The following is a 23,841-nucleotide window of genomic DNA, read 5'->3' as shown; positions in this document are numbered from 1 at the left end:
ACCCAACATCCACAACTTAAAGGAGAAGTGGTTTATTTGCTTCATGTCTCAGAGGTTTCAGTCCATGGTGGCCTGGCTTTAAGCAGGAACATCATGGCAGGAGGGTGCGTCAGAGTAAGGATGTATAGTTCATGGTGGCCCGGAAGCAGAGGAGCAGAACCACTGAGGAAGTGGTGAAGTATCAGATACAGTACCCAATGTGATGCCACCATGATCCACCCAAATTCAGAAGTATCTTTTGTAATCCACTGGGTGGCTCCCAAGCCAATCAACTTGACAATCCAACTTAATTGGCACAGTGTGTGTATAGACATTTACATATATAGCTATATGATATATCTGTATATGTACATATATCTATATATACACTCACAGAAATAATAAGAATAAACTTCTTTTGAGTTTGAGAGCTTTGGTCTTGGGAGTTTATCTCTCCTTTCAGGAGTATTTTCTGCTTAGCTTGATGACTTGGTTGTAATTTTACTCTTTTTTGAGGGAGTACTGGGGATCAAACTCTGCTTATGCTTGCAAGGCAGGTGGCAGAACCACAGAGCTAAATCTCCGGCCTTATTTTTTTTTTTTTTATAACTTTACTCTTGAGAAAGTGCCAAAGGAAGCTTGAGGGAAAGGCTAAGCTGTATCAAATTGATCATAAATTATTATAACATTATTTTGAAATTTATTAGTATTTTGAAAAATACCTGTCTGAGCACAAAAGTCATGGTAACTGATTCTAAATAATTTTCTGTTAAAAGTCCATTGTGAAGAAATATTCTAAAGAAATAATGCCAATTCAGATCTAACCCATGGATTCTCATGGCTTATTGTATGTCTAATTGAAAATAGAACATGGCAATGAAAATAGACTATTTGCTGAAGGATAACTATCATAATACCAGCTAAATAATGATTACGTTGATTTTAGATTTTCTTAGCAAACAATTTGGCATAATTTCAGTTTCAAGAGATTCTCTTTTATTCCAAAGAGATGTCAAATGTAGGATATATGTAACAGGAGGCAGGATCTGTTATTGGGACTCCACTGAGCACGTCACTCTGACAGCTCAAGGAAGGTCCTTCCTCTGAAGCCATCTGCAGATGTAGTTGGCAGTATCTTTAGGTTTATTGGAAGCAACATCAGTGACGTCAATTTCATGTTTTATTCTAAATAATAATGGCTGCTGTATGTTTCCAACCAAATAAGGCATTCAAAAAACTGTTTGCCAGTGAAAGTGTTTCTTCTCTCTCTGTCAGGCCATGGAAGAAAACGTGTCCCTTGATGAAATTGAGAAGCTCACATCCATCGACAAGTGGTTTTTGTATAAGATGCGTGATATTTTAAACATGGAAAAGACACTGAAAGGGCTCAATAGGTAAGGCAGTGTTGCTCAGTTTCACTTCAGATATCTTCTGTGCAATTTTTGAATCAACTTTGTCTTATCCTTAAGCATTTAGCCAAGATTGTTTCAATGAGTAAATAGTATCAGCATTGGGAAATAGTCATCATAACCAGAAGACAAATGATAGTTTTCAAATATTATCTTTCAAAGATATCTATTAATATTTATAATCATCTTCTATCCCCACTCTCACTATCAAATATTGTGATGATTTTATTAGGTCTTTTGAATTTACATTTATGATATACATTTATGAATGTGTATGTTGTTAATACCAAATATCATCTAGATTTCAATTTCATCAATCAGCAAAGAAATGAATAATAGCTCTTTTTTATAATTTTTCTCTTAAAGTTTGAAGTCTAGTTTTGAATTTTAATATCAGCCTACACATTGGGGTTTTCTGATGAGAAAGACATTCCTCTTGGATTCTACTGATATTGTAAACAGTGGGACATCCAAGTCAGCATAAAAATAAGCCTCATTCAGGTTTCTGTTAGTAGACTCTTCACCTCTCACAAATTTACATTTTTATTCCCTTCATAGCCAATTATTTCTAAATTTCTTTTCTTGTTGAGAATATTCCAATAATATTAGTGTTTTAAAATCTACTTTCTTACTTTCCACAAGAAGACTTTTCTGAGGCACCTGAACCTTATAAAATTATTGTGGGTCTTAACCATGTATCCAAGATAAGAGGAGCATTTCGTATCAAATTAAGAAAGACAGTATGGTCTTCTTTTAGCTTTTCCCCTCTAAGAGAGCTCTGAAATACAAAGTTATTGGAAAGAGCAAGCCTTGGGATATGTTTAGAAAAGAAAATTTGTGTGTGTGTGTGCTCGTGTGTGTGTGTAAATCATTCTCAAATGATTGGAGAAAATGTAGAAAATTTAATTACTTCAAATCTTGTTGAGTACACCGGACAATCTCAAATCCAGCATTGTTCATCTACTTTGGAACTACGAGAAGTAATTGGGTGGCTGGACTTGCCTAGTTGAGGGGTGCACCAACTGGGCAATAAAACAACTGCTTTTCTTTTGCAGCAAAATTAGGTGTTTTTTATAAATCTATTCAATAATTGCCCTGTTAAATGCTTGACTTTGAAGACTGGTGATTTCTATCAGACAAAGAAACCAGTTTTAGTTGTCCATAAATCATCCTTTTTAGAGATCACATAAAATGAACGGTAGATAGCAAATAATTTAAGAATTGAGCCTCTACATTCATCTTAGAATTTTGCTGACTTGAAGTTTTCTTTCTTCATTTATGATGCCAGCAGAATTTCCATGTTGAGTTATAGGTTGTTCTGCTGTTGTTTCAAGCATCTGATTCCAGATACCTATGAAACCATTCCAACTAAACCACATGAGGGAGCTAGAAACTTGCAATATGCCAAGAGCAGCAGTGGAAGAGACTTAGGGTGGGAAATAGCAGATGTTATTGTGATTTAAATTTCTATCTGATATACATTCTGATTTTTGGACAAATTTAATATTTTAATTGAATAGTTTTTGTTACAGCCAGTAGGCAGGTTGAGATTCTAACTAAGTAGAAATAAGTGCATATTGATGACAAAAAGATCCTTGGGGGGATTAGAACAATTTAGATCACTTACAGTGTCTTTCTGACTTCCACATTCTGTTACATTTCTTTGTTGATAATTTGAAACTTTCAATCTCCATTTTTGGATATATATTTTTAAAATAAAGATAATCTCTCTTGTTCATAATGATCTATATTAAAACACTTAATATGAAACTTGTGATAATTTAAAAGATTCCCCCAACTAATTTATTATCTGTGTAAGTTTGTCCACATTGAGGGAGGTTAAAATGCCTATTATAGAGCAAAAGCTAAAGAAACTCAGGGTGGAACTTAATAGATGTCCCATGGCATTAGTGAAGCTAAAACCTGAACTGATTATGTGACAGACAGTGCACTGTCTTATTTTCTGTTGTGTCACTGATGTACATATATGAACCATTTGAAGATGATTGTCATTTAGAAATATTAGGTAAATGAAAAAAATGGTTGGCCACTGAACCTGGCTCTCTCCACCCTTCTGTGGCACACAAGGGTCTGATGTTAAAAGAATATCAAAACTGGTGGATTATAAGGGTGTAGGACTTGGATTTTCTCACCTTGTTTTAAGTATCCTCACTGTTAGCCTGGATCATGAAATGTGCTTTTTTCCCCTCTCCACCTAAATATCCAAAAGGGTTCGTTCTCAGGGTATACACTACTCCAACAATAATCATAGTTCTGTACTAATGGCTGGTATTATTTGACTTATATATTACTAAGTTGGAGAGGGCTTGGGAAGATTAGTTACTCTTTTTACATTTGTATTTATTTCAAGATCTCAACTTTTCCTGCGATGGAAAATCTGATTTTGGATGTAAGGTCAGGAAGTAGCTGTGTATTTGATGTGTGTTCAGAGTACCTCAAATTTCTCCCCAGCCACAGCATATCTCTGGTGCCAATGTGTGCAAGTTCCTTTATAGTTTTCACATAGTTCCCTTGGGAAATAGGCAATAAGGATCTCATTTGGAAGAAGAGAAACTTAGAGAGAGGAATACAGCATAGAATGCTGTACATGGATTAAGTTTTATTTGGTTCCTTCCTTGTGTGTTAGAGGCACATAAGCTATAGAGGCAGATCTATTGGCAAATAGTCCTATCCACTATAAAATCATGTGTGTATTATCTCCTTCACTTCTCTAGCCTCATCTTCTTCCTGTCAATATCTATTTCATAGTTTTCTTATGAAGCTTAAATGGTAAAAATATAAAGGACTCCTGGCACATTGTGAGTGGCCAAGAAGGGGTTTTCTCTTTTCTGAAAGCCCAAATACTACTTGGTATAAAAAAGGGGCATTTCATAATTTTATATGTCGGCATTTCAGGGTTCATTTTAAGAGTCATAATTTGCATTTGCTTGTATATTTTGCAATGTATCATCTTAATATTCTTTGTGATATATTTTCACTTATTTTTAATACCAGACATTTATTTTGGAAGCAATGACAACACGATTCCTGTCAAAAGATCAATAGTAGTCCATTATGCTAATGAACCAAAATTCACGCTCTATAATTGTTAGTTATGCTAAAGTTTGAAAATCTAATGAACACATTCCCCAAGAGAGGATGAGGAATCACTTGAACTCATGCCCAGCTTGTGGCTTGTATTTACATATAGTCATCTGGAATGAAGTCTGTACTTTGACTCCAAATATACACACATATTTAGAGTACATGGACTGTCGATAAACTGGGATGGGCACACCAAAACAATGATTGTAACAAGTTAGCTATTAGGGAAGCATCTGATGAATTCTCTATGCCTGTGCAAAAGTAAGAATTGTAGCAAGAGATCCCTTCCCTTGAAGGCTGGAGGTAAACATGTATCATGAAATCCCAGCCTGCAGGATGATAAGTCAAGGTAAACAGGTATTAGAACAATCAACTCAGCCTTTTTTCTCTGAGTGCTTATCCCCATTAGAACATAGGGTATAGTTTTCATGCCATGACCATAGAAATGGCAACCCTTACAAAACTTCCAGAGCAATATCTGCTCACTGGTTTAGGTGATAACCATTATTCACCCTGCTTCAGCCAAAAGAAAGTTCTCTTTCCCACTTGAGTTCACTGACTTTTTCCTTTTCCTCTTGAATTATTTATGGCTGCCCAAGGGGATGCTTGGAAAGTTAACCATTCAAGGTAGTTTTCCCAATTTATAAGCTAGTTTAGTGGCATTAACCCAGAGCAATAGGATTTATGGTGGGTTTTCTTAAGGCTTGAGAAGTTTCTCTTTATTCAATGTGATGTGAGTTGTAGCACATAGGATTTCTAGTGCCTTTTGTGGATATGCATTGAAATTTAGATGTTTAATGGTTACCAAAGATCTATTAACTTCATATTATTAGAGCACTCTATAAGAAGTTTGACAAAGGTGAAGCCCGTTGGAATTTTTATTGGAACTGCAACATGTGCATAAACTTTATCCGCTGGTCTTTACTGTTGAACCATCCAAACTTTACCCACGTTCATGCTACCGACACTGACTCACACATTGTGCTTCTCCCCTATAACATTTCCATAAATCCTGAAAAAAGTGCTTATTTTTTTGCTGTTAAAAGAACAAAAATCTCATTTTCATTCCTTTTCTCCATTAGTACATAGATTTAATTGTAGTCATACAAAAAAGTCCAGCCTGGAGAGAAGTGCAAGTACCATTAGTCAAATAAATACATCAAATGTCTTCATCAACTAGGCTCTTCGGATATAGATGACTCTCTATAATAACAAAAGAGTGGATTTAGAGCTCTGCTAATACAGAAACTCAAGTTTTGATTTCATAATTCTGAATGTCTTCAAAGTAAGGTAATAATCACCAACTTTGTGAAGTACATATCAGACACTGTTCTGAGCACATTGTTCAAACTTGAGCAGGACCCCAGAGCTTCGGATTTTTGGTATTTAACCTGTTATATATTTGATGTTTAACCTGTTTGACTTGTTAAATATATAAACAGATACTATATGTGTTTAGGGGTATGGAAAGGTAAATTAGGTAGTATCTGGAGTAAATAAGACTACATATAATAGATACTTTCAGCATAGTTATATTAGCCAATAAATGGTTATAGTCCTATTGCTATGAACCAGCACTTAATGAATGTTTCAGCTGTGTTAATAATCAATAGACAAGCATAGGTATAAGGATTCCTCAGTTGGATTGATATTGCTACAAGTAATACTCAAAACATTTTAATATACAATATCATTTTGGATTAACAATTTTATATTGAAAAACAATCCTGATATTTAAAGAAAAAAGAAATATTAACAAGCAAGAAAGGTGTGTGAGAGTTCTAATTGCCAGCTTTGAGCACCTGCTTATTCTCTGCCTATTACTCTAAAATTAAAATTTAGCAGCTTCTTTCATTTTGGAGGTTCTTTAGCTATTTTCAACCAACATATCCAACTCAAGAATGTTATTATACATGCTTAATTTGTACAATTTTGCTCTTTTATTAGCTAAAGCTAAGCTGTATTGTTTTGAGTCCTTCTTATTTGATTAACTTAAAAAAGACTCTCAGTTTTTCCATGCTTATTTACCAAATGGTTGGTTTTCTACGAATGATGATTGATAGTCCTTTTGTGTTCCATCAAATTTGGGCAATTTTGCTACAAAGATCCATTTTGTCTGGTTTATGCACAATGCTATTCAAGTTAGTAACATTGTAGTAACATATTCTAAAAAGAATATGTTTTCACCAATTTTCAATATTTAAAAGTAGAGTATACATCCAATGAGATACATGTTATACCATATAAGTTTTGGAAGCTAAGTTTTGGATTTATCTCTCTTTTAATTGTTGGCATAAATTTACTATGAGTTTATTACAAATTATACAGAAATTGCTTTTATTTAATATTTTACAGGGTTCATATGGAGGATTTTTTTGCTAAACTAATTCTAATATTAAAATTCTCTTCCCCCTTCACTGCCACTTACTGCTACAATCGAAGTAGTAAAGGAGAGTAAAGTGTAGTTTTCAAAGGTTCAATTTCCATCTGAACATCAGATGTTCAGTGTGATAAACTATGTCCATTGGTGAGTGCTGAAAAATCGTAGGTATGCTTATTGCTTAGGAAAACAATCTAGGGCAAGCCTGGTGAGTTCCACTTGGGTGTTCAAGTGCTAAATTGAGCTCAGTAAAGCTGGCCATTTCCCTGCAGCCACAGACTTCTGGCAGATGCAATAATACAGGTGTCACCTTAGCTGGAACACTCCCTCTGAACACCCTCTCCTACACATGCTAGTTTCCACTGACTTTTTATTTAACTTGCTCATGAGGCATAGCAAAATCAGACAAGAATGTTTTGTGCTTGTATGTGATTGAAGTTTCTGAGGGAAAAATGTCACCCAAGAGCTGTTAGAACTTAGCTATAAGAAAGAATAGTCAGTGCTTTACTTTCTGGAGATAACATATGATTTCTGATAGAAAAAATTAACAACTGCAGCCTTAAAATATTAAACATAGAAGTAATTTAGAAAAAGAAAAATATATAATTATATCACATATAATTTATCTGATACTTTGGTATAACATATGCTTATTATACCATTTATTGTTTTGGATATAAAAATGGGAATGAGGGTGCTTGGCCACTTAGGTAGAGCCCTCTCATTTGATTTGCAGAACTTGGCTTTCTGTACCCCTACATCACTACCAATTCACACTATCTTTCTAAGTTTCAGTCTACTCTAATTTTTAAAAATCCCACTTCATTTTACTTGACAGATATATAACTAGGTGAATATATAGTGTACTTCATACGAACTATTTAACATTAGAGGAAACAATACATATTACTATCCTACGATTTTAGTCTTCATACTCAAGCCATATATGTAATAAAAATTTCAAAAATATTAAAGAATGAGACTTACCTAAATAAATTGTCTTTTCTCTGTAAGAGGAATATTACTATGAGAAATTGTGACTAGTACTAAAAATGTATTTCATTTCTAATTTGCTGTTATGTTCCATATGATAAGGTAGGATATTTTAGGTGGTGTTTTAGATGTGATAGGACCCCATTAATTTTTAAACTTAATGGTTTATTGAATTAAATATAATATGCCAAGTATTTAATGTTCTGAGAAACTTCATTTAATTTGTTATTTAAATTGTTCTTTCACTGTTTTGACAAATTATTGTGAATTTTTGAAAATGTGAATGAGCACTTATGATTCTGGTATGGAAAAGATAAATATTTTACTTATAGGTTTTTCAGAATAATATTCATACTATGACTATTATATAATAATGTGCATACTATATAATAATAATAAAATACATATTATAGTATATATATTCTGTATGTTAATTTTTACATATCTGGTAGCTCCAAAATCTTAAGTTGATTTAAAACAAAACATACATAGAATGTAGTATATATCATTAATGAGTACTATATTATTTCTATGTCAGTGTCTCTAACCTCAATGTAATGGGTATGTATTTACTTGATGGCATTTCTCTTAGACCAAATGGTATTTGTTTATTAATATTTGTTGAGTGCCTGCTTTGTTCCAGGCATCCCACTAGGTCCAATGCCATTGGTGGATGAATATTTGTTAGTTATTAGCCTGTCTTCAATGGGTTTATGATCTATACAAAGAGCCCTACATAGACAGGATGCATTGGTGGGAATATGAGAATCAGAAACATGAATCCATGACAGTTTGGCAAAGGTTAATAACAAGAGCTCTGGTACTTTTGTACTCTTGCACCTCATGTACATCTCAATGTTTGATGCTGCTAGGGGGATCTATCCTTACCCCGTATTTTAGAGCAGAAATTCTCCAGGGTTTCACAAGTAGTTCATATTAGAACAAAGATCTGAGTTCAGGACTTCCTGAGTCCAAGGACAGCACTTTTTCTCTCAGTGTATCCTGCTGACATGTGAGTGAAGGGAAGAGAATTTACTACGAAGTAAACCAAATTGGAGGACAGCATTTTTTTCTGCCTTAGAGAGAAAAGAGAAGAAGATAATTGAATCAGTCCTCAAAATTGATGAGGAAGCGCTAGAAGTGGAAGCGTAACTCTAAGGATGAAATTTATAATGAAAAGAGATAGGTAAATTTATAATTCTCAGAAAGTGACAAGTTGTGTTTGCTCTTATTTTGTTTTATTTAGGGGTCATGAAAGTGAGGATCTTACTACAGAACAAGACAGTTTAAGAACAGAAATTAAACTTGATTCTGCTTGCCTACTTGCTAGTTGCTTGGAATAGTTGAAACTACACGGTTTCACTTCATTGTTCAGTAACTATTTCATATATGCTAGTGTCATCCTCCAATTAGATTATGAATTTTGCTAGGGCAAATACTAAATTACCTAATGTCTTAATACACTTCTTAGTGAGGTTTTGGTTGATTTGTATGAATGTAGGATAGAGTTCAGCATTCTAAAGTATAGAGTTAATTCTGAAACATATAGATGTCTATTCTTTACCCTATTTTGGGGAGGAATTTGGCATAAAGAAAGCACTCAGAAATAGATATATGATGATATGTTAATTAAATAAATAAAGAAATATTATTGGTGGAAAGCAAAAATCAGAGTTCTTAATCATAGGGCCTGGGATTTAGCTCAGTGGTTCTGGTGCCCGCCTCACAAGCGTAAGGTCCCGAGTTCGATCCCCGGTACCAAAAAAACCCCCCCTAATAGAATTCTTAATTATGATGAGAGAGGGAATTGTTGAGGGGAATGCATTACCATTCATACTTGCTCAAAAGGACCCACAATATTATTAAGTGTAAAATGTATAGTTCAAGATATAAACTGACTCTATTGTCTATGGAAGACATTGTAAATCAGTATCTCTAGATTTTAATTTTTCAAAAAAATAGTTCTGTATCTACTCATTGACTAGGAAGACTCTGGATAAACATTTTAATAAATAGGGACATCTAATTGTTTTGTAATATTGGGGAGAGAGACTATACAAGTCAGCTTTGAAATACTCAGTTGCATTATAAAAATCACTAATGAGAAGAAGCTAGTATTTATACCATTATGATCAAATAACCCATAGTTTTAAACTTGTGCATTTTATGAAAAGTTTACATGAGAAATATTCATAAATATTTTCAGTTATATTGACTGATTTGATTTAACCAGGTAAGAAGGTTAAGGAAAAAAAAATCAGTGTTTATAATACAGACGTCTGTATTTTTCTGGTGGAAAATATCACTGTTCTATTTTTGTAGATGATGAAACTGAGTCACACCAAGGTGTGTGTCATTCTTTATGTCATGCCAGTCGGGGAAAGCAGGGAATCTAGCTCAGGGTTTCTGCCTTCAGTTCTAGACATGAACCCTTTTTAAAAGCTTCTTTTTCAGAGATATGACTTTTAAATCAGACAGCTGGAGATCAGTTCCTCCTTAGCTGTCAGGTTGCAAGCTGCATGTTTTCCTGCCTGATTGTTTACCCCACTTAGAGCAGAAGCATTGTAAGGAATGTGCCCTTTTCCAGAACTCTTGTGGGGAAAACACAGGGAGCCTGGCAGGGAGACAGCCCTGCAGGTCATCTTTGGAAGATATAAACAGAATTTTCAAGGGTTTGGAGACCTAAGATGAGATATATTTTTTAAATTTTTGTTTTATTTATAATAAAAGAGTATATATACATTCTTATATGTGTATACATATATTTTTCTTTAAATAAAGTGCACATGCTCTGTTTTTCTATGTTCATGCATGTGTGAGTAAAAACAACTGAATGTAGAGTGGAAATTAAATCTAGGCAGAATGGGCGTCCAGAGCTATAATTACAGAAGCTGGATAATCAGTTGCTGACCTCTAAGACGTTTTCGCCTGTAATTAATACCTAAGATGGTTTATGGAGGCCCAAACCCTCCGTGTCTGACCTTGGCGAGGAAGGTGGGAATCTATGGTGGAGTGTGGGGCAGCAGCAGCCCTGCCTCCTAAGGGCAGAGGGGAGAAGAACAGAATACATTCTCTACAGAAGACCAATTTTGGTTTGGGAAGAGTAAAAGCACAATTATCCTCCCACCTTAAGGCGTAGGTGCAGGAATACCACCCAAGAGAGTGAAAAGACAAAGAAAGTGGAAGTATGGGCCAAATGTAGGTGACTTGCCAGCTTTGTTTTGCCCAACTCTGTAAGTCTTTCTACTTTTCCTCCTCTTCCTCCTTTACCTTGCTCTTGGTGCTTTGCTTCTCCTGATTAAGTTGCTTGGAGTTACTTATTTTAAGTGTTTACTGTTATATCTAGTTCGTGAATTGCTTTTCCCCCTCAGGATAGTTAAAGTCTGATTTTAGGGTTTGGCCGGTTTCTAGAAGCCAAAAAAGTTATTGAAACTTATGCATTTGTTGCTTGGGACAACTTATGTGATATTTGGAAAAGTACTATTATGTGAAAACATGACTAGATTTAAACCAAGACAATGGAGAGTTTTAAGATACAGGACTTTCAAAAAATTTATTAGTAAAATAACAGATTGTAGCATATCAAAGAGTTCTCAGTCTCAGTTTTCCGCTGAGGCTTTATAAAATGTTCCCTTTTATCTGTGAGATTTAAATTCTGGACCCATATTCATGGAAAACATAAGGTTTTATTTACTGAATGCATTTTATTTTGGGGAGAGTATATATTAGATAGAATTAAAATTACAAATAAACGTGTTAATCAGAAATAACAGAAGCACTATTCTATAATGTAGACTTTGCCTTTCATTTCAGTCTAATCTGATGAAAATTTTGATAAACAGAAGCATATTATACTCTAATGGACATGGCTAACTACTTTGATCAGTTGGTCTCCATTTGTTTTTTATCTTTAATAAATTATAGGCAGACTTAAAAGAAAGAGTGCCAGTGTTTTCAATTAAGAATTACTGATAAATAAAATGTGTTTTATAAAAACTCAAAATAATAACCTACCTACACCAGTTTACTTTCCTCATTGTTAGCCTTTTGTATTCCTAGAATATAATTATAATATTATATTCAATAGTATAGATCTGTTCTTGTTGTAATAAGATAATATCACAATATTTCTGGATTATTGGTGTCATTAAAGATTTGAAAAAAATAAATATAGAATTCTGGAAATTAAAATTACCTGTTTGGGGGCTTAGAGTATAGCTCATTGGTAGAGTACTGAGTTTAAACTTTGGCACTGGGAAAAATACTATTTAAAAATATCAGTAGTGTCAATTTCCTATAAGATTTCCTTTTTGTTTTGATCCTTTTGTTACAGTTGTTGGTGACCTGTTGGTGAAACATAGTTTAAGTATGCCATCTCTTGAAAACCAATATTTGTGTATTATAGCATTATTGTGATAGATGGCTTAAATACTGGGAGACAGCTATCATGGAGCTGTTTTGTTTTTTTTGTTTTGTTTTTGGTACCGGGGATTGAACTCGGGTCCTTGTGCTTGCGCAGCAGGCAGCGAAACCACTGAGCTAAATCCCTGGCCCCAAATGGAGCTGTTTTATATGACAATTGGTATAAGTATTGTTTGTCCTGTATATGAGAGATAAAGATTGAGGTTTTAATTCCTTTAGAGACTTAAATGCTATATGGAAACAAAACATGATACTCTCAAAAATGAAAAGAAATTAGTAGTACTTACCCAGTTGTCCATGTTTTTATCCTTTCTTTTCCTAAGCACTAGTCACATTTTTTTTTAAATGTCTTGTATTTCTTGAGGTAACTTTTATCTCCTTGAGAGAAAAGATGCAAAGACAATTAACTTCTCCACTGATGGCACTATTGTGATTTTGTCATGGTCTTAAACCTGAGAAATGCCAAAAAAAGCCCCCAAACAAAAAACAAAACAAAACAAAAAAACCCCAAAACAAAAACAGTGAAACCATGCAAAACTTAGGGGAGAAGTTGGTGCAGGGCAGCTAGGCAGAGAACATATATCTTACTCAGTGCTCTTTTCTTAATAAAGCAGGTGTCATTATTGAACATAAGGCCTAGTGATTTTTTTTCAGATTTTGATTTTTGGGGATTTTTTAAAAAAGGAGGATAATAAAATCGCAAGATCATCCCTAATTGTAGGCCAAGTGGAGTGCTCATTTTCACATTACAGCTTGGGCAATCTGGAGGGAAATTTGTTTAGTATTACTTGTGAGTTGGTGGATCAGATAAAAGCCAGTCAAGTGGAAGAGAGGCCTGTGTGAAGTGTGAGGGTCCCTTGGTAATTGTGCTGCTGCAGGCGTTCCTCCAGTCTGTTAATAGATTTCCTCAGCTCCGCAGGGCCAGGTGAAAATTTCCTCATTAAAAGGAATTTATTCCATTTCCTTTTATCATTTATTATTGAAGACCAAGTGTGAGTGGAGGAAGTTTCAGAGATGACAAGGTAGGTAGAATTTTAAACAACAACAACAAAATCTACATTGGAAGTCTGAGAAAGAGGGGAAAGGCTCGCAGTGTTTATAAACCAGACAGCACACGAGAGACTTCCTGTAGTAGAGGCTGAGCAGAGCTGTCTAACCGCTAAAAGATTATGGCGGAGTGTGTAAAAGTCTGAATGTCTGGTTTTAAGGCATTTTTTTCCTCCCTCTAAAATTTCACACTGTCATTTTGTTCTACTAAGTAGAGAGAAACTGAAGATTATGAAAAGGCCAACATCACAAACCTTTGGTGTGTCTTTGTTCTATTGTTTAAATTTTATTATGCAGTGATGAAAGTCTAACCTTTGAGGACTTTGCCCCTGAACTCTGAAAGCAAGAAAAACTGATAGGGAAAGAAAAGTTGTCTATGTAGCAGATTTTAGAGAAGGAATTCTTTTGTTTGTTTATTTATTTATTTATTTATTTATTTATTTTTGGTACTGGGGATCAAACTGAGGACTTTGCGCTTGCGAGGCAGGCGGCACCACCACTGGGCTAAATCCCCAGCTCAAAGGGTGCAATTCTTGAGAATGGAGTTAATGTGTATATGTTTAAAAGACTAAAAAATAAACAAAATGCTACTATATACAAGTATATATCAAATAACAGAAGGATACTTTAGTATATGTTTTTAAACTGTGAGCTTTACTGTAATATGCACCATTTAGCTAATCACATTTTTAGTTTGGAATAATGCTCCCTTGATTTACAATATACTATAAATGGAGCATACCCTATTGAGGCTTTAAAAAGCAATTTTAGCATTTATATTTCTTTTAGTAATTATTCTGTTTTGAATTTATTCCCAATTAACATTTTCATTTTGAAAAAACAAAGAATGTTATAGCCTCATAAGAGTCTACATAGCTTGATTTTACAAAAACAACAGTGGCCACAGAAACTTAACAATGATGGAGGTTGTCTTGAGCAGACAAAATGGAGGGTAGCCTGATAGCGACAAATAAAGAGGAAGAGCCTGTATCTGACTCTCCACATTGTTAAATGGGCTATGTGTTCACTTAGGATTATTCATCTTGAATTTGACTTCGAGGAGGTTTAACCTTATCTAACTCACTGGCCCAAAGCTAATGAATCGTGTCTTCAAACTGTCTCTTGTTTTATTTTATTACAATGGGACACAAAATAAAATTTTGTATCAGAACAAGTTGGCAGTGACATCAATCTTGTCCTTATGTAATGATCTGCCAGCCAGCCTTGTGCTATACAGGAGCAGAGGAGAGAACAGGTGGGGAAAATCAGAGCCTCAGCCTGTCCCTGTCGTGGAGTTAGGGTAACCTAGGTAGCACTTGTCTCTCTTTGGAAAGCTATGGTGGGTCAAGGTCAGCACCCATTTCTCAATAAGAAGGACTGTAAAGTGCTTTAGGTGATTTAATATGTCTAAAGAGTAAAAATTAATAACCAGAGAGACTATGAATGAAATGTTATAAAAATATAATGCCTTGGATGTGATATGAACACGCCCAGTATTTTCATTTAAATTAAGGTAGATGAATGCTTTACTAATATGCCATACTAATTTAATACACTCTGATTTCCAGACGCTTAAAATATTATGTCATGTTATTTATCTAGTTATTTGCATATTGGGCAAGGTTAAAAATATTTTTCATTTTTCAGGAAAATATTCTAAGAATCAGCTATGGAGCTTAACATGTCTACTGGGAAGGTGTAGCTCAATGTGTCTGTTGCAAAATTCTCACCTAAGGTGACTTGAGAGGTGACTATGTAGGAATAGTTTTTACCCCACTCTGAAGAATCACTCATAATCATTATTTTGTCTTACTGTTGCTCTTGCCAGTCTCCCCTTATAAATACTGAGAGCTGTTTGGAGTCAGATTCTATGGGGGAGCAGTAACAACTGAGTTAGTCTTAGTGAGAGATAGCTATTTTCTTTTTTCTACCAAAGCTGAGCACAAAATTAATTCACTTCAGTCTTTATGCACAAGGCTGATGCTATCTGTCACTCTTTCTTTTATTCCTCCCTCTTTTATTCTCTCCTTCCCTCACTTCCTTCTTTCCTGACTTTGCTGGTAAGAGTCAAATTTTTTTTTCATGAGTAGAAGGAAAAAATGAATGTTTGCTAAAGATATCTGAATATATACTCTATTGAACTCTTACGGTGAAAAAGAATAAGAGGAATTATGTATATTCCTGTATAGGAAAGACTGCATTCCTGAATATGGAAGAAACAAATGCAAATTTATTGTATCCCCAAAAGAACTGTGAGGAATGAAATAGTTTTTTATATTTATTTAATATCATTATTTATACTTGTTATTTAAAGCAACATAACAACCATTAAAGAACTGATTGGTATTCCATAATTGAAGGAATAAAAATAAATCATTCAAGACCAAAACAAAATAAAACAAAAGCAAGAAAACTTACAGCAGCAAATAGAAGCACATGACCAAAAAAGCTAAGGATACACATACGACTTCTGCATATTTTGGGGCTAGAACATGCACTTACAGTGCTGGTAATCCATAGTCGTAACTGGATTTGATGGTTCTGAACATATGAGTGTGCTTCAAGTATCTGGACAACTATTTTTGGGGGGTTAGGGCCTTAGTTAGTTAAGTTAAATGGTAATCTATGTGGTAATATAACATGGGTTTTGCCATTGATAGTTTTGCCATAATAAGGAATTGTTGTATTAAAAATAGATTTATGCTTTGGTTGTCTTTTCTTCATTGCTAACCAGCAACAATGGGAAAATGTTTTAGTAAGTACCTAGAAAAACTTGTGGGTAAGAGTTTGTTCAGTGGTATATGTGCACAATTTTGGTACCTAATCTAAGGTTTATTCCTGTTTTAATACAATTATAGATCATGGAAAAATATATAGCCTTTCCACATGCATGTAAACATTAGTATGGTTTGATATTGGCAAAGCTCACAATTAGAGATTTATTTTTAAAAGAATCTCATCTAAAATTCTGTCATAGAAAAATAGATTATTTGGAGTGTATTTGCCCTTTGGGGCTGAATGCATACTTGTACATAAACACATAAGCAACTGGCTTAGGAGCAAGTTGGCAAGAAAGTGGAAAAATGCATTTAGTAAACAAATGGTAACAGCAAATCCATCCTCTAATTTTTTAAAAAACTAAAGATAATAATAAAGTTATTTCATAGTCCTTCAGAAAGATCAGAAATCACATGTGGGGTAAAGTGTTTCCAGGCACTCATAGAAGCCAGAGGCTCTTTCCCTGCCCCACAGCCTGGTCTTATCTACATTTTTCTGATAGCATCTTTCACAGTGCAGACATGTGTGTGGCTGTTAGTCTATCTATATTCTCTGACCTCCTCGAGGATGTGAACTGTACATTTCCTCTCTGCATTGTTCCTTTAGGTAACACAAGTCTGATGCACAGCACATGCTTGCTAAGTGAAAAACACAGATGGAAGAATGACAGTGAATGTTGTTCCACTCTCGCTATCCAATCTCCTGCTCACTCTTTCCAGCTACAAATCTTCAGCATATTTTCAATACCTATAGAGTCCATCGTTGCCCTCAAATTATTGCAGATACTGTTGCCCTTACCTATAGCACATCTGTCATCTCCATCTATATAAAGTTGAACTTTTTTTATGGCTCTATGTACAGCTCTTACTGCTATGGTATTTCACAAGTACAACCACTCACACTGTTATCTCTTTTCTGTGACCTTACACTGTACCACACAGCTTATCCCTCCATAAATTGTTTTGAGTCACTCTCTGTCACTTCATTGTTTCCAGTATACTGTTTTTGTACTGTCTCAAGTAGCACTGTCCAATAAAAAAATTCTATAAGGAAATATTCTGTAATCTTTCTGTCTGCTGCAGTAGCCTCTGGCCACATGCGGCTATTGAGCACTCTAAACGTGGCTAGAACTACTGTAGATTTAAATTTTTTGTTTTTAAAAAGTTTTAATTAATTGACCTTTAAATTTAAATAACCACATGGCTAGTTGGTGGCTACCATATTGGACAGCAAAATTCTTCATTGTATTGCAGATGGCTTGGCATGTGTTCTAAGTAATTATACTCAACATCAGGTTGTAATCAAGAATATGATCAAAAAACATATTACTTTGAAAGGATGCTTACCAAAAACTTGGCAAGATTAAATTCACAATAGGAATAGAAGGATAAATGATTAAATGCATTGGGAGAAATAATGCACTGACTTGAAACAGAAGGGAATTCAGGTGCAATAGAAAAAGCAAATTGACTAGTGAGAGTTAAAGTTGCAAAAACCCAAACTAGTACTGATACTAGACAGCCAGAAAAAGAGCCATTATATGTGCCAGATTGATAGTCTCTTCTCCAAACTCAGTGGATGAATGAATTAAATAAAAAGGTTAGAGATTAGAATGAACAAAAAGCAAGAGATTTAATTCAATCACATTCTACTAATAGGATTTCTTGAAAATATAAGTTAGATCTTCTGATAATATGCTGTTATATTTTAGGTTCATTGTATTGACTATCAATCTGTTATAATTGAATTTAATGCATTGACTATTGTTTGAAATAACCCACAAGTATGTGGTTAGTGATGTTTTACAGTAGTATTTTACTCTTTTGTACCTTAGCTTTTTACAAATTATTTTTCTCTACATTTTAAAATCTAGTTACAAGCTGATTTCAATTACTTCTTTGTCTTTTCTGTAAAAAAGTTGTAATTTCTTTTATTCATTTAATAAATATTTATTGAATGCTTTGTGTGGGCCAGATAGTGTTGTAGGCTTTGGGAATAATCTGGTAAGTAAGTCAAATATACTTTATCTTCATGGAACTTAAATGTAAAAGGAAAAAACCCCACATTTTAGGAATATATGTTAAGAAACATTTAAAATAGCAGATGATAATGACCTGCTAAGGAAAGTGGTTCTGACTATGCCCAGGGCTCTAAGGAGAAGCGGCAGGGAAAAATCTCAGGAAGAGCTCTTTGGGGGAGGCCAGACTCAGTAGCTTCATGGATGAGGCTCAGTTTTAGTTGATCTATGAAGGCTGGCTGAGATTTCAGGAAAAGCCAAGTAGGTAAATGGTATGTCAAAAAGCATTGTAGGTGAGAGAAATAATACAAAGCCTACATTATAGAAATGAGTTTGGAAGAAAATGAAGAGACAAATCTAGCTTGAATGAAAAATAATTATAAAACTACAAAACTCTTCTCAACTAGACAGATGGTGGTATTAGTAAATAGAGGCAGTATATGGAGGGATAGGATGCACAGTCTGACACAATGTTGTGACACTGCGTGAGGATGATTCTCAGGATAGATCAAGAGCACAAGTCAGGCACTGGAGAAGAGGCATGGATTTGGAAAACGTCAACCAGCTATGCTATTTGAATCCAGGATAGTGGCTCAGTGTATAGAGGAGAGAAAATGGCCAGGTTAAAACAGGTGACAAAGGGTAGAGCCTTGGGGAAAAAACAGGAAATAGTTGTACAAAAGTAGTCTGAGAAGTAACTTAGTAGAAGCCAAAGTAGCTGTTTGGAAATGATAGGAAATCAAGAGGTGATGATATGTTGTGGAAATTGAAAACTGATTTAGAGAGTGAAGTCCCTGAGAATGATTGAACAAGAAAATTTAGATTCCAAAGCCAAAAATGAAATAAAATAAACAAGACAAGGTGTACAGGGTGTCAAAGTAGAACCCCATGGAGAGGTCAGCACTGGCAATGTAGCAGTCTTTATCATAGAGGATGCAAGATGTAGCAAGTTAGTTATTTCTATATTTTTAAAAGATGAGGATACCTAAATATGTTTTCATGGAGGAAACAAGAAGCCTTTGTTGCTTTTTGAAGTGGAACAGTTTAGTGCTTCTGAATGTGCTTGTTCTAAACTCCAACCCTCTTTGCCATCACATTACAGTGAGTCCATTTCTGAAGAGACCCTGAGGAGAGCAAAGGAGATCGGCTTCTCAGACAAGCAGATCTCAAAATGCCTGGGCCTGACTGAGGCCCAGACAAGGGAGCTGAGGCTTAAGAAAAACATCCACCCTTGGGTTAAACAGGTGAGAGAGTTTTCCATTCTACCCAGGATATCTTTGATGAAATATAGGCACCAATTCACCATGCCACTGTTGATAGAAAGAAAGTTGTGTTTAGAAAATGAGCCTGGTTGTGTGATTGCTGCTCATGATGTCACTAGATTTATTTAGTACAGGGATGATTTATGCCTAAAAGGGAAAGAAGCAGAGTGGGCACAGGGCTGTAAAAAGAGGAATGAATACCTGATTTCCCTAAATAAAAGGAAAAAATCAAAATGACCTCTCTTTTATTTTTGACCTGTGTCTAAATATATTTGAAATAAGAGAAATCATTAGTGTGATAATAGACAGATTTGAAATACCCTGGCATGATGGTAAGCCTCTTGAAAATAATAGTTATCTCCATTGGCACTTAGATCTTTTACAGGGTAATACTTTATGTTAAGTGCCCCATCATTATGGTTCATTTAGTATTCATTGTGGTAGGGCTGGGCTTAATGAGGTCATCTAGTATTCATGGCAATCACACATGAATGTTCATAGGTGTATGTACTTCTTCTTCTTCTTTTTTTGGGGGGGGGCTTTTAATGGAGGGACTATCTTAGTTTAAAATACCACCAGGTGGTTTTTGTCCTTTAAAATCATTGGCTTTTCTCTGTGTGCTCAAGGGGCACATGAATACCCTTAGATCTCAAGCTTGATGCTAAATATTTTCTACTCAGCAATTATTAACTTTCTTCCTGCTCACCTATCTTCTACCAGCTTGCCCTGTTGCCCCCAAATTCTTGCTCACTAAGCTGAGCTATAGTGGCCCTTGAGAGCAGAATTGATTTACTTTTTCCAAATGTGTTGAATGAGATTCTGATCTCTTCTCTGCTTATGCTTTATGGTATTTGTGTCATCTCATTTCTTGTAGCCTTTGGTCACTTACATCCTATGTGTTAATTTGTAAACCAAAGACATCTTTACGCTTAGGTCATTTTGCTCTGATTTTAGATTTCACATATAGCTGCTTTTGATAGCTGGTTGAATTAATTTTCCTGGTAATTAGTGTACCGTATGATCATCACGTCTTGTTCAAGGGAGGTAGTAATCCAACAGTGCTCTGGAGTCTGTGTGGCTATTTATTGCTTATGTGATAACTATATTATATTTTTTTCTCTCTTCTTTCATTTTCAGAATTAGAAAGCAATTAGAAAGAACATAGATTTGCCTGTTTTTATGTTTGACGGTACTAGATATTAAAAAAAATATGAAACCAGCACAAAAAAAATCCATAGTCTTAAAAATTATAATAGAGAGAGGGAGTAAAATAATCATTAATTAACTAATTTTCTTTTGCAGATTGATACTCTGGCTGCAGAATACCCATCTGTAACAAATTACCTGTATGTGACCTACAATGGTCAGGTAGGAACTTTCTTTTGCAGAGAGCTCTAGATTTAATAGCTGAGCCACATCAGGAAATACATAGTTTTCATCTTTGATTATCTAGTGATCTTGGTAATAAAAATGACATCATATGGGTCAGATGCAATGATATGTTTGTGTCCTCATTTTTACACTTGATCTTAGCCAAAAGGCTGAGAAGCGATGTGTGTCCTCATTTTTAAAGAACTGCCTTAAGATAATGAAGTCAAACAAGTAAAATATAAACACAATGATTACATGAACATAAAATTATTCTGTGTTCTCATGACTGTTTAATTTGCTCATATGGAGCTAAATCTAATTTTTACAAGTAAGTAAAACTCGTATAATACTTTAAACTAGTGGGTTCCTAGAGACTTAAAGAATCCTGTGAACAAAAGGAAGAATGAAAAGATACACTTACATACAAGACAATTAGTTTAATTAAGTAGAAGAATAACATAATAATTTACACATTTTCTTTTTTTTCCACCCTAGGAGCATGATATCAATTTTGATGAACATGGACTGATGGTGTTGGGCTGTGGGCCTTATCACATTGGTAAAATGATGACTTCTATTCATATATGGTTCCCAATTCATATTTGCATAAATGTTGATTCTGTTTTTCTAAGAAGGACCTGAAATAAATGCCATTACAATAACTGTTTTTGCAAATTAGAAAGATGAGGTTCAGAGAACTAAAACCCAAACACACATAGCTATTTAGTGGTAGCAGTGGAACTTAAACACAGATCTCAACTACAAATGTAATCTCATCCTACCATATCTTTTTATCACTTTCATCCTTATTAAGTGAATCAGGTCTCTCACTGGGGTTGGAGAGTGGAACGGACTTTGTATCTCTTCTAACATAGTTCCTCATAAGGCTTCCATAGATCTTCTTTCTGTTTATATCAAACACAAAGAGTTTGTTTCATTGGTAGGTAGACAATTACACAATCTAATTTAAATATACTCAGCCAAGATCGTGACATTTTCTCCCTTACTCAATTAAAATTAGGTGCTTATTAACCACTAGGATCTGTTATGGTTGCCAGGTGTATGTTAAATGGATAGTGATATTAGTGAACAAGTACATTTCATATTTAGTTCTTAAAAGTCATCCTAATGTGGAAATGATAAAATATATGATTTAGTAGTCTTATTCTGTTTCTTTGAACATAATTTTTTTTATATATTAATTGGTACATTTTAGGTATACAATACATTTACATTTATCATTGGGTGTTTGTACCTGAACATGATGTATCTTAGTTCTTATTTTTTTCCCCATTGCCTATGCATCCTTCACCCCCACCACCCTTCCCTATTTACATAGACTTTGTCTCCATTTTTTTTCCTTAAGATATACCAGTTTCACCAAGTCTTAAAGTAGGGCAAAAGTGTCATTTTCACCACTGTAATTATTATCTTGGTCCATTTCAGCTACTATAACAAAATGCCTGAGGCTAGGTAATTTATAAAGAACAGAAACATTTCTCACAGTTCTGGAAGGTAGAGAGTCCAAAATCAAGGGACCACGAAGTTCAGTTTTCTAATGAGGGTTGGGTCTCTGCTTCTGAGATTACGTCTTAAATGCTGCATTCTCTGGCAGAGAGGAATGCTGTGTCTCACTGGCAGAAGGCAGAAAGGTACAAAGGAACCAAACTCTCTCCCAAGGCCTTTTATTAGAGCAGTGACCTTTTGACAAGGGCTCTGCTCAAATACCTCTTGAAAGGGCTGCCTCACAGTAATGTTGCATTAGTGATTAAATTTCCATCACATGTATCTGAATTTTGACTCATTCAGACCACAGCAATCATTTTATGGCTTAATGATTTAAGCATCTTCATCAGCATATACTTCTCTAGATCTCTTTTCCTTGTCTTCAGTTTTACCTAATTTATGCAACAATTCTGCATTGCTTTAGGGTACAGAAAAGAGCAGCAGAGCTGTTAATCAGCTGCATACTTATTTGAGAGTCTGGATTAACATGCTACTACATTTGGACACCATATTTTTGACAAGATTTAAGTACTAGGGCTTTCAGTTCTATGGCATTCCAGCAGACATGATATTTTGAGGCATTTTGATCATTATTATACTTGAAATTACTCATAGAAGGTCACTCATGCTGGCTGGGGTGACCTCTCAGGTTTAAAAGGATATTCATAGAAAGGATAGGTCTTTCCCATCAATAAAGACATATCAGAGCTAAAAGGCACTTTAAAGATTATGGTTTAATTCTTAAACAGCAGGTTAAGTGGAAAGATTAAAACACTCAAGTATTTGGATCACTGACTTAACTCTTTTTGTGAATTGAGGTCAATGTGTTCACTTCGAATTTCTTTTTTGTAAACTATGTTTATTTTTAATCATTAAAATTGTCTCCAATTAACATTGTTTTTCTAAATGCTTCAATATCAAGATTATCTACTATATAATTTAGAGCAGTAGGCAAGCCAATATTTCATTGTTATTTAGTTACTACCTGCTTTTCCCACCATTAATACAATGTCTCATAGGTCTGAAATTTATATTTTGAAGTTTTAAAAATTGAATTGAAAGGCTTTGATTTCCTGTTCCTGGGCTGACTGATGTTAGATACTTTCTCTGCTTTTCTTTGCATTGCAACTTCATGCTTCTCTTACCCCTTTTCCCAATGTCACTGCCTCTGCAGGCAGCAGTGTAGAATTTGATTGGTGTGCTGTCTCCAGCATTCGCACACTGCGTCAACTTGGCAAGAAGACAGTGGTGGTGAATTGCAACCCTGAGACTGTGAGCACTGACTTTGATGAGTGTGACAAACTGTACTTTGAAGAGCTGTCTTTGGAGAGAATCCTAGACATCTACCATCAGGAGGTAAAAGAAAAATATATGCAGTATATACTTGATATATACCTCTATTCATGTATATAGATTTATATTGAAATTCTTCTTAGGAGAAAGAACTACCAGGGTCTTCCATTGCCTAATTTTATACTGACTTCTAAAAAATAAACAAAAAACAAGAAGAAAGAAAAAGAAAGAAATCATTCTGGTTTTTATAATCTTAAGGCTCTGGCCTAGAGTGATTAT

General features: G+C 34.7%; 1 protein-coding gene across 5 annotated transcripts in view; it reads left to right on the top strand.

Annotated features, from left to right (window-relative positions):
* Positions 1–23,841, top strand: part of Cps1 (carbamoyl-phosphate synthase 1) — a 136,556-nt gene that overhangs the window by 73,426 nt on the left and 39,289 nt on the right. For all 5 annotated transcript variants that reach the window (XM_004851110.4, XM_087206170.1, XM_087206171.1 and 2 more), the window contains 5 exons: positions 1,255–1,373; positions 19,233–19,374; positions 20,695–20,760; positions 21,259–21,322; positions 23,444–23,625. In XM_004851110.4, coding sequence (XP_004851167.2) covers positions 1,255–1,373; positions 19,233–19,374; positions 20,695–20,760; positions 21,259–21,322; positions 23,444–23,625 — 573 coding nt within the window. The remainder of the gene's footprint in view (positions 1–1,254; positions 1,374–19,232; positions 19,375–20,694; positions 20,761–21,258; positions 21,323–23,443; positions 23,626–23,841) is intronic.

Source organism: Heterocephalus glaber, unplaced genomic scaffold (assembly GCF_053883595.1).
Source record: "Heterocephalus glaber isolate CG9 unplaced genomic scaffold, H.glaber_assembly_v1.0 deba00000621, whole genome shotgun sequence".
In the NCBI taxonomy this organism is placed as follows: domain Eukaryota; kingdom Metazoa; phylum Chordata; class Mammalia; order Rodentia; family Bathyergidae; genus Heterocephalus; species Heterocephalus glaber.
Note: the sequence above shows the minus strand (reverse complement) of the source record. Positions and strands in the feature narration are given on the sequence as shown.